The sequence below is a fragment of the Strix uralensis genome, chromosome 11, assembly GCF_047716275.1.
Source record: "Strix uralensis isolate ZFMK-TIS-50842 chromosome 11, bStrUra1, whole genome shotgun sequence".
Taxonomy (NCBI): domain Eukaryota; kingdom Metazoa; phylum Chordata; class Aves; order Strigiformes; family Strigidae; genus Strix; species Strix uralensis.
Genome location: NC_133982.1, coordinates 9,866,141 through 9,875,583, shown reverse-complemented (window position 1 = coordinate 9,875,583; position 9,443 = coordinate 9,866,141). Strand labels below are relative to the sequence as shown.

Genomic DNA, 9,443 nt, shown 5'->3' with positions numbered 1-9,443 from the left:
AGACGGCACCCGGGGGGGGGCGGCGCGACCGACGGATGGACGGAAAGATGGACAGAGCCCGGGCCGTGGTCCAAGAGCAGCTTTAGTGCGATCGGTGTCGCCGGGCGGGGCCCCGGCCCCCCCGGTTAAGGCAGACGGTGGCAGCGGCCAGCCCCATCCTCCCCCCTGGCCCCCGGGGCACCGGACAGGTGCCCCCAGCGCAGCCATAGCCCTGGGGCAGCAGAGTGGCAACCAGCCCCGAGCAGTGGGCAACCAGCCCCGAGCGGTGAGCAACCGTCCCTGAGCAGCGTGTGAGTCAGTGTCGGGCAGCCTCAGGCCTGGCTGGGGTTGGGCTGGATGAGGCCGTAAGCCACGGCCTGGGCCAGGCTCGCCTTGGCTGCCTGGGCCACGCGGGGCTTGTCCTGGTCGTCCTTGGCTAGCACGGAGAGGATCTCCAGTGTCTCGCTGGCCATGAGCTGCTCCGCCACCTCCCGCTCCGCCGCCACCATATTCATCACCACCACGGCGCCACGGTGCTGCAGCTCGGCGCTGGGGCTCAGCAGCAGGGCCTGCAGGATCTCCAGCCAGTGCACCGTCTGCGGGGGGAGCGGGGCCACCCTCAGCGCAGCCCCTCGCGAGAGGGGCCCCCAGAGCCCCCCGACCCTGGCGCAGAGGCCAGGAGAGGCTGCCCTGTGGCTCCCAGGGCCAGCACCAGGACCCCACTCCAGCAGGGAGGGCGTAGGGGATGGCAGGTGCTGTCCTGGGGGGTCTGGGTGTCCCCCGCTGCACTGCTGGTCACTCACCACCTGGGGGATGCGCTTGCAGATGGCGGGGTGCAGGGCGGTCAGCATGGCCAGGGTCCCCGAGGCCGCCCGCCGCAGCTTCTCATCCTCCTCCCCGCTGTACAGGACCATCAGCTTCAGCCGGTCGCTACCCTCAGCCAGGAACAGCTCCTGCACCTGCCGAGGAGGAGGAGGAGGGGGGGTGTGGGGGTATGGGGGGCCAGGAGCAGCCCCCCAGCCTGCCCCTGCGCAGCCCTCACCTCCTTGCTCATGGCCATGTTGCACATGCACTCCGTGGCCGCCAGCCGGATCAGCTCGTGCTCCTCAAACATGTACCCCTCGATCATGGGCACGGCCTTCTCCTTCAGGATCTTCTGCCTGCAGCGGGGCAGGCGTCAGCGCTGCCCACCCAGGGCTGCACCCCTACGGCTCTCCCCCCCGCCCCGGTGCAGCTCCTACCGCAGCCTCTCGCTGATCCCAGCCAGGTTGGTCAAGGCCATCAGCCCCTCGAAGTTCTCCAGTCCCGTGCGCTGAAGGTGCAGGAGGCTCACCAGGGGCCGGACCACCTCGTAGATCTGTGGAGATGGCAGCACAGGGCTCGGACCCTGCGCAAGGGGCAGGGACTCTGCACCCCGGGGGGAAGGGGGGTGTGGGGAGCCCCCTGAGCCCAGCCTAAAGGCAGAGCTGCTCCCACAGTCAGGCCTAGGTCCTCTCTGTGCAGAACACCAAGGGTCTTGCCCCACTCCTCAGGGAAGGGCAAACCCCTGCTGGCAGTTCCAGGGCGCAGATCCCACCTCGGACCGGTGGCCCTTTAGCCCCAGGGCTACCAAGCCCCTTCCTGGTGGGCGAGGAGGCGCCGAAGCCCACCCTGCCCCAGTCCCGCTGGGGCTGCCCCTCCGGGCCCTGCTCAGCCCAACGTCTCCCCAGAGCAGACACATGCCCGGCCACAGCAGCGTGGGGGGCGAGTCTGTGCCCACGGCAGCTCCCCCACAGCCTGGACCGCCTGGGCAGGCCCGTCCTCCCCAGCCGGTCCCCCCCCACTGACCCGCTCTCCGGGGAAGGCCAGCTCGGGGTTGGAGGTGATGGTGATCTTTGCCAGGGCCTGAGCCGCCTTGGTCTGCCCCACCTCGGTGCCCTCCAGGGACAGGGGGATGAGAGCCTGCAGGCAGAGTCACAGCAGCCAGTCCCACAGCCCCACGTCTTGCGCAGGACAGAGTCAGCACTGTCCCCTGCCATGCCACAGCCCCCCAGCCCTCCCCGGAGCCCCATGGCAGCACCGCGGGGCCAGTCCCCTCACCTTGCCTCCTCCCTGTGCCACCACACCGCCCCGGTCCTCCGCCTCCTCCACCAGCGCCAGGAACACCCTAGGGACAATGCCGGAGCTGGGGACCTGCCACAGTGGGTCCCAACAGAGCCCAGGCACCCGCAGCGGGCCCAGGCTACGCCGCTCCTGGACACTTTCTGTTCTTAGCAGCTTGCATTCGCCACAGGCACGTCAGATCACTGGGAGGACAAGGGCAGGAACCCAACTCCCTCTCTGCCACCCCCCTGCACACCCCGTACCTGGAAATCAGCTCCCGGCAGGAGTCAGTGAGTGCCGGGTTCTCACTCTTCACTATGCAGGCGAGAGCGGACACCACGCCAGCTGTCAGCAGCTTCCGCACCCGGCGCTTCACAAAGTCCGGCTTGTCCTGTCCCAGAGGCATGGTCATCGCTCAGCTTGGGGGCATGAGCCTGCCATGCGCTGCGAGGGCTCCCACCCCACCCTGAGGCCCCAAGGACCCCCCTGTCCCCACTCAGAGCCCCGGGTGCTGCCCACCTGCCCACTCGCTCTCCTCTGGGGTCAGGGCTCCCAGCAGCCCCCGGGGACGGCCATGCCCCCCTGCTCACCTTGGGGTGCTGCTCCGGGACGTGCTGCTTGGCGTACTTGGCCAGTTCCAGCATCTGGGGGTCCGGCTCCTCATGGTCGTAGCTGTTGGTGCAGTTGACCAGCGTGGAGGCAACGGCGTAGAGCACGCTCCGGTCCTCCGACTGCGGCGGTAACAGGGCACCCGTCACACCCACGACGGGGAGAGGCCCCGAGCCCACCCAGCGCCGCCGCGCACCCCTCACCCCAACAGCGTGAGCCCCACAACCCCTGCTGGCACGTTCCCCCAGCGTCCGCCGCCCCATGCCACCGGCATGGTGCTCAGCACCCACCCTGACCAGGTGGAACATGGCCTGCATCGCCGCCTTGTCCTCCACGAACTCCTCCTTGACGTCTGCATCGAAGGTGAGGTAGGCCAGGCCCTCCACGGCCCAGCGTCGCGTGCCTGCGTCCATCGCCTCGTTGCAGAGCCACCTGAAGAGGGGCCCCGTGAGCCCAGGCTGCAGGGGGACCCCGTTCCCCCACCCCACACCCACCGCACTTGCTTACTTGCGGCACTGCTTGGCCAGCTTCATCGTGGAGCCCTCGGCGAACTGCTTCATGCTGAAGTCGGTGCCCCCAGCAGAGCCCAGCTTGCAGAGCCCCTGTGGCCAGCAGCAGAGCGTCAGGGGCACAACGGGCACAGTCACCCTGAGGTGCCTGCGAGGGCCCCAAAGCCCTCACTGGGGACCCGCTGCGCTCACCACCAGCGCCCGGATGCGGATGCTGTCCCTCTCGCTGTGCTTGTAGATCTCCTTGAGCAGGCTGACGCCGTTGGCGGTGATGAAGGAGGCGCGTTTGGCCTTATCGGCAGCGTGGATCAGCGCCTCCACCGCGACCAGCTGGTGGGCCTCGCAGACGGAGGCGCAGAGCGACAGCACGCTGTCCATCATCCCCTCCAGCTCCAGCACCCCGTTCCCAGCGTCCGAAGGGCCCTGCAGCAGGCACGACACTGCCTGGACGGCCCGCAGCTTCCCAGCCAGCTCGTGCCCCTCAAACCAGCTCCTGCAGGGGAAGATCCCCAGGAAGGGTAAGGCTGAGCCCTCCCACTGCCTTCAGCTGCTGGCAGCCCCACCTGCCAAACCCCAACACGGTCTGCGATCTGCTTTTATCGCCAAGGGCAAAGAGATCTGGGGATGGGGGGGCTGCTACTTCCCTGAAGGCTGCATGAGGCTGATCCCCCCCAGGGAGGCCCGGGCTCACCTCACATAGTCCTTGCACAAGCGGTGGAAGTTCTCCCTCTCAGCGTCGCACTTCAGGTCGTCGTAAAGCTTGCTCAGCAGAACCGAGGCACTCATCCGGCTGTTCTCCGTCACAGGCAGGCTGCCCGGGGCACCGCACACGGTGCTTCCCACCTCCAGGACCTTCTTCAGGCCTAGGAGGACGTGGAGGTCAAACGTCCGGTGAGGAGCAGGAGGGGGTGTGGCCCCCCCGAGGCGTGGTGATGCTGCAGGCCACTCCACTCACCCTGGTCGATCACCCAGAGGCTCAGGCTGTTGTTGGTCTCCTTTGACGACTTCCTGGGCACCACCTTGATGAGCAGGTTGAGGGCGTTGTCCCGGCCGTGAGCAGATGCCCCTTCCAGCACCAGCAGCTCCAGGAGGTGCTTGATCAGCACTTTCAGGTCCTTGGAAGAATCTTCCAGAAGAGACAGTGCCCAGCAGTGAGCGCCCCAGGCACGGGCCTCACCTCCGCCGCGGTGAGGCTAGCAGCAGACGCTGCTGCAACCGGGTGGGGGGCTCCCACTCCCCAGCTCCACTTCGTACCAACCCTGGACTGGAGCCTGTGGCCCACGGCCACCCAGGGCCTCCCCCCAGGGTGTTCTCCCCACCCACCTGGCACCACCGCATCCTCCTTGCCACGGAAATCCTTCTGCAGCCCCTCCTTCAGTGAATCGAACATCACGTGCAGGAGGTTGCAGGCAGCCAGGGACACCTGCTCATGCTCCACACCCAGCACTGCCGAGAGCCGAGGGGCCTCCAGCTCCGCCAGGACGGCCGCAGTCTGCAGGGACAAGTGCGACCGTCCACAAGAGGCTGCGGGGAAGCCTCAGCGCTTCCTGGCACTGTTTCCCACCGCCATAAGGCTCTCGTAAGCTCAAGCCTGGCAGGTGACAGCTCGCAGCTCCTCTGCTCAGCCGGGCCGCAGCCGGGCGCATGCAGAGGCCAGCCACGCCGTCCTGCCCGAGGCGCTTTGCGGCCTCCCCAGCGTCGATTCCAGTGGGAGAGCAGGGCTATGGCGGGACCTACCCGGGAGCGGTGGCCAGCGCACAGCCCCACCAGGGTCCGCAGGGCTGCCAGCATCAAGTCAGCCTTGGCTGTGTCGAGCAGCCGTGTCAGCAGCCGCACGCCATCGCTCTGGAAGATTTTCTCTGCTCCGGCCTCCTCTCGCGCCAGCACAATCAGGTTTTGCGCAGCCTGGGGAAGGAGAGGCGTGTCTGGGTCACCTGCCACCCCGAAAGCAGCCCATCATGGGCCGAGAACCTCCCTGGCCGGGCAGCCAGCACAGCTGCAGGCACCTGCCTTCCACCCCCAGGCTCCGGGGAGCGCGTTCGGCCCGGCCTCCCCTGGGCAGCACCGTTGGAGCCAGCAGTGCTGACCTGCGAATACCGCTCCTCCCCTCCTCGCCTTCCAGCCAAGCCGTGCTGCCCGCCGCTCCCCAGAGCTCAGACCTTTTGCTTCTTGTCCGCATCCTTTTCATCAGGATCCAGCAAGATCTGGAACATCTGCTCCACCTTTGAGTCCGTGCAGGACATCGTCTTCATCTGGGACAGAGCAGAAAGAGCCGCTCAGCCCTTGCTGCCTCCCTCAGCCCACTACACACACCAGGGGGGAGCCCCGCAGCTCCCACCCCCCATGCTGCCTCCCCGCTCACCCTCTCGTGCATGCTGCTCCCCAGGGCGCGCAGGGCCTCCTGGAAGGCCTTGTTCTTGGGCTCCAGGCTCACGCAGCGCTGCAGGTCACTGACGGCCTGGTCCAGGCGGCCCAGCTTCTGCAGCGCCTGGCTGCGGCGGAACAGCGCCTTCACATCCCGGCCGTCGGCTTCAATGGCTGCAGACAAGTGGGGGATCTACCACAAAGGCCCTGGACTGATCCGGCCTGCCCGGATGGGCAGCACGCAGAGGCCGGTCACCTGCCAGCCACCACTGACTGTACCTTTAGACGCATCAGCCTCCGCCTTGGCATAGTCCTCCTGCAGAGAGAGGGAGAGGCAGCGAGGGGGAAAGGCCTGATGCACTGCCCGCGCAGGCCTTGCTCAGCCCAGCACCCACGCTGCAGAGAGCAGAGCGGGGCCTGGGGATGGGAACAGCGTCACTGAGGACAGGGGACCAGCCCAGCAGGACGTCCTGCCCTTCCCAGAACGCAACCCTCACAGGAACTGTAGGGCCCCTGCTGCTTTTCAAGTGCTCCCGGCCTGCTCGAGCCCATGAAGTTCCTTGTGTTCCCCCTTGCCTCAGGGACAGTCTCACGGTGGGAGATCAGAGGTGCTGGGGAACAGCCCCAGAGTTACACGCAGCCCAGGTGTGGACAGGAGGGCCCTGCCTTGGCCCCGACAGCATGCAGGGGAGATGGGACAGCGGGCAGGGCCGGGAGAAAAGGTGAGTGGAGGGAACATCTGACAGTGCCCTGCCGGGGGACTGACAAGACCCTTCCTGGGGACTAACAGGGCCCTGCCCAGGGGCTGCAGCGCAGGCGGTGAAGGCGGCTGGGCCGGGGCAGCCGCCAGCAGCGCAGCCCCAGCAGGCCGGGGCGGCCGGGCAGGTTCCTGCAGGGCCCGCGGTGACGCACCCGCCCCGCTCTCACCAGCTTCAGGTAGCAGGCGGCCCGGTTGCGGTGCAGCACGGCTCGCTCCGGCTCGGCCTCGCAGAGGCTCAGCGCCTCCGTGTAGGCAGCGAGGGCCGCGGCGTGGTCCCCCGCCTGGAAGAGCGCGTTGCCCTGCTCCCGCAGCTGCCCCGCCGTCACCTGCTGAAGGGCACCGGCTGGCACAGGGGCGGCGCGGGGGGAGGCGCTGGGCACCGCCCTGAATCCCCCCCGGGAGGCTGCCCCGGGGATGGGCCCGGGACAGGGCCCGGGACAACAGGGCCCCCCGGGACAGGGCCCCGCTGCCCCGGGACGGGCCCGGGACAGGACCCCCCCGGACAGGGCCCCGCCGCCCCCCGCCGCCCCGGGACGGACCCTGGGCACCGGCCCTCATCGCGCTGGGCCCGTCCGCGGCCCCCGAGCCCCCGGCAGCCCCCCCCCCTCCCGCCCCCCCGGCGCTTCCTCACCCCCGCCTCCATCGCGCCTCTCTCGCCGCGCCCGTGACGTCACCGCCGATCGCCCAGGGAACGCGGACGCCACCGCCCGCGTCACGTGATGGGGGAAGGGGCGGGGCGGGAGGGAGCCTCTAGCGCCGCCCCGCGGCCCGGCGGTGCCGGCAGCGGCCACGTGCGACCTCGTGTGTGTCCCCGCCTGTCCCGTCCCATCCCCCCCCCAACCCCGGGCCCCCCCCGGGGCCACCCCCCGCCCCGTACCCCCACCCCACCCGCCGCCCCCCCCTCAGCAGGCCCGTCCGCGGGGCGGCAGCAGGAGCCCCCCGGGGCCGCGGGGTGTCCGGGAGCAGGTCTGGTGTCCCCCCGGGGGTCTGCGGGGCAGGCGGCAGGTGCGGGGCAGGAGGCGGCCGAGGTGGCAGCGGCGGGTCCGGTAGAAGTGGAAGAGGTCAACGGCCATGAGGAGGAGGACGAGGAGCCCGTAGAGCCCCACAAAGGGCAGGGCCAAGGGATTCCTGGCAGGGGGAAATGGGGGGACGCCTCAGGAGGGGGTGGCCATGGTCCCCCCCAGCACCTCTGCGCCAGGGAGGGCCCGGCTGGGGCCAGGTTTGGACTCCAGGGTGATGCCGTTCACCCCCAGCGGCCACAGCATCTCCCCGGGGCCATGCCAGGAGTCCCCGCCGCCCCCTCCCACCTCCCAGGCAGCACTCCCCTGCCCCCAACAGCACAGCCAGGCTGCAGCCCCGCTCACCGGAGGAGGCCCGGGCCGGCCAGGCTGGAGAGGTTCACCCCAATGAGGGCCTCCAGGGCTGGCTGGGAGCAGCAGGACTTGAGGGCGCGTGGGCTGGGCCGGCAGCAGTAGCGGTGGCTGGCTGGGTCGCTCAGCCGCGGGCAGTAGAAGCCGGGGTGGTAGCGGCCGCCGGGGCCGACGTAGCCCTCGCAGAGGTGCAAGTTCTGCACCGAGACTGCGGCGAGGAGCGGGCGCTTGGCGGGGTGCCGCAAAGCCCGAGAGCGGAGTACGCGCTGGGCTTGGCCCTTGCGTCTAGGAGAGTCGGTGTGCCGGCAGCCGGCGCAGTGCCGGTGGGACACGTTGCCAGCTCCAGCGAGGCGGAACCTCGCAGGGATGTGGCAGAGCGGAGCCTTCCCCAGCCCCAGCAGGGACAGGTGAGCTGGGCACACCCCAGTCCCGTGGGGCCTTGCCACCACGGCACGGGAGCCCCTGGCTCGGCCCTCGGGGTGGGTTCAGGTCGTGGCTGGGCTCTAGCACAGCCCCACGCGGCACTGGCTTCTGGCAGCCCACGTGTGCTGCGACCTCCAGTGCTCCCCATCGCCCCAGCAAGGACAGAGACGGGCGAGGAGTGTGATGGCGGCAGAGGGGAGGGGAAAGCCCACGGGCCAGCCTGGATCTCCCTGTGCTGAGCCCCCTCCCTATTCCCCACCACGCTCCAGGAACAGGACTTCTCACCCCACAGACGCGCTGCCATGGGACCAGCCTCACCTCGCCTGGGCCACCAACCCCAGCGCAGACCACCGCCTCCCAGCACAGACCCCCCAGCCTCCACCGTGGGCCAGCGGGAGCAGCCCAGAGGAGACGAGGCCCCTGCAGGGACAGGGAGGATGGGTTCAGGGAGCAGAAGGAGCAGGAGCGGGGTCATACCTGTCCCAAGGAGGCCAGGGCACAGAGCCGTGGCAAGGAGCAGCCGGAGCAGGAGCCCACCCAGCATCTTCCCGGCCGACCCTGGGCAGAGGCAGCTCCGGCTCTGGCGGAGGCAGAAACCACAGCCCCTCCTGCTCCCGCCTCCATCGCGGCCCATCAAGAGCCGCTCGGAGCCATTAAAGCCTCCTGCGCTCGCTGCCCGCTCCGCAGGGACCGGGGCGGGAGGCGGGAGCATTGCTAATGAGCTTCTCGGGGGCCAAGTGCGGGACGGCAGGCGCCTTCCCCACCCTGCAGTGGGTCGCCGGCTGCCGGCTCCGTGGGCGCTGGTTGGGTGCCTCATCCCGCCTGGGGATCCCAGTGTGGCGGGTGAGGGCCACAGGCCCAGCGGGGTGAGCGGCTGGCCCTGGGGCTGGGGGTACTGCAGCCCCTCGGTAGCCCAGCCCCGGTGGGCAGCCCGACGCCTGGCCCCCCGCCAGCCACGCCATTAGCCAGGCTCCAGCAGAGCCGCCGCTGCCGCACCGTGCCAGCGCAGGGCTGTGCCCCCCGCTCCCCGCATAGCCCCACAGCCCCTTCACACCCCTGGGGTCCTGCCCCGTGCCAGGCCATCCCCGGGGCCATGCGAAGGGCTGAGCTGCCATGGCCGGGCCACGCCAGCTCCACGCACCCTGCCCCTACCCAGGGCCGTGGGTGAGCCCGTGGGATGTGGGCTGTGCAGGAGGTTGTGCGGGAAACCGAGACAGAGCTCCTTGCCAGCCCTCCCTGCGGCCCTCGGCGCTGGCACCCCTGAGCAGTAATTAGCCCCAGGGGGGCCAGGGGAGCGCAGCGGCCCCCGCGATCCCCACAGCAACCAGGAGGATGCTCCTGGTGACG

The 9,443-nt window shown here is 69.8% G+C and overlaps 2 protein-coding genes across 5 annotated transcripts; both read right to left on the bottom strand.

The window, feature by feature from the left end:
• Positions 1-64: 64 nt before the first annotated feature.
• On the bottom strand, positions 65-6,989 carry UNC45A (unc-45 myosin chaperone A). Of its 4 annotated transcripts, none has more exons than XM_074880478.1 (20): positions 6,935-6,989; positions 6,471-6,629; positions 5,823-5,859; positions 5,542-5,717; positions 5,339-5,431; positions 4,917-5,084; positions 4,503-4,671; positions 4,135-4,305; positions 3,871-4,042; positions 3,372-3,672; positions 3,178-3,272; positions 2,961-3,102; positions 2,652-2,792; positions 2,325-2,452; positions 2,059-2,125; positions 1,807-1,920; positions 1,221-1,336; positions 1,022-1,139; positions 783-938; positions 65-575 (listed from the first exon to the last, which is right to left on the bottom strand). In XM_074880478.1, exons 1-20 carry the CDS (start codon positions 6,944-6,946, stop codon positions 312-314), a joined length of 2,799 nt encoding a protein of 932 aa, XP_074736579.1. In that variant the 5' UTR covers positions 6,947-6,989; the 3' UTR covers positions 65-311. The 4 variants fall into 4 exon arrangements, 3 of the variants coding, with proteins under 3 accessions (XP_074736579.1, XP_074736578.1, XP_074736580.1); XM_074880477.1 differs by having other exon boundaries at positions 6,471-6,632; positions 6,935-6,986; XR_012630406.1 differs by having other exon boundaries at positions 334-575; positions 783-909; positions 6,471-6,632; positions 6,935-6,986.
• Positions 6,990-7,205: 216 nt separating this feature from the next.
• Positions 7,206-8,720, bottom strand: LOC141948046 (uncharacterized). The gene is made up of 3 exons (XM_074880010.1): positions 8,574-8,720; positions 7,668-8,146; positions 7,206-7,431 (listed from the first exon to the last, which is right to left on the bottom strand). Exons 1-3 carry the CDS (start codon positions 8,718-8,720, stop codon positions 7,206-7,208), a joined length of 852 nt encoding a protein of 283 aa, XP_074736111.1.
• Positions 8,721-9,443: the final 723 nt, after the last annotated feature.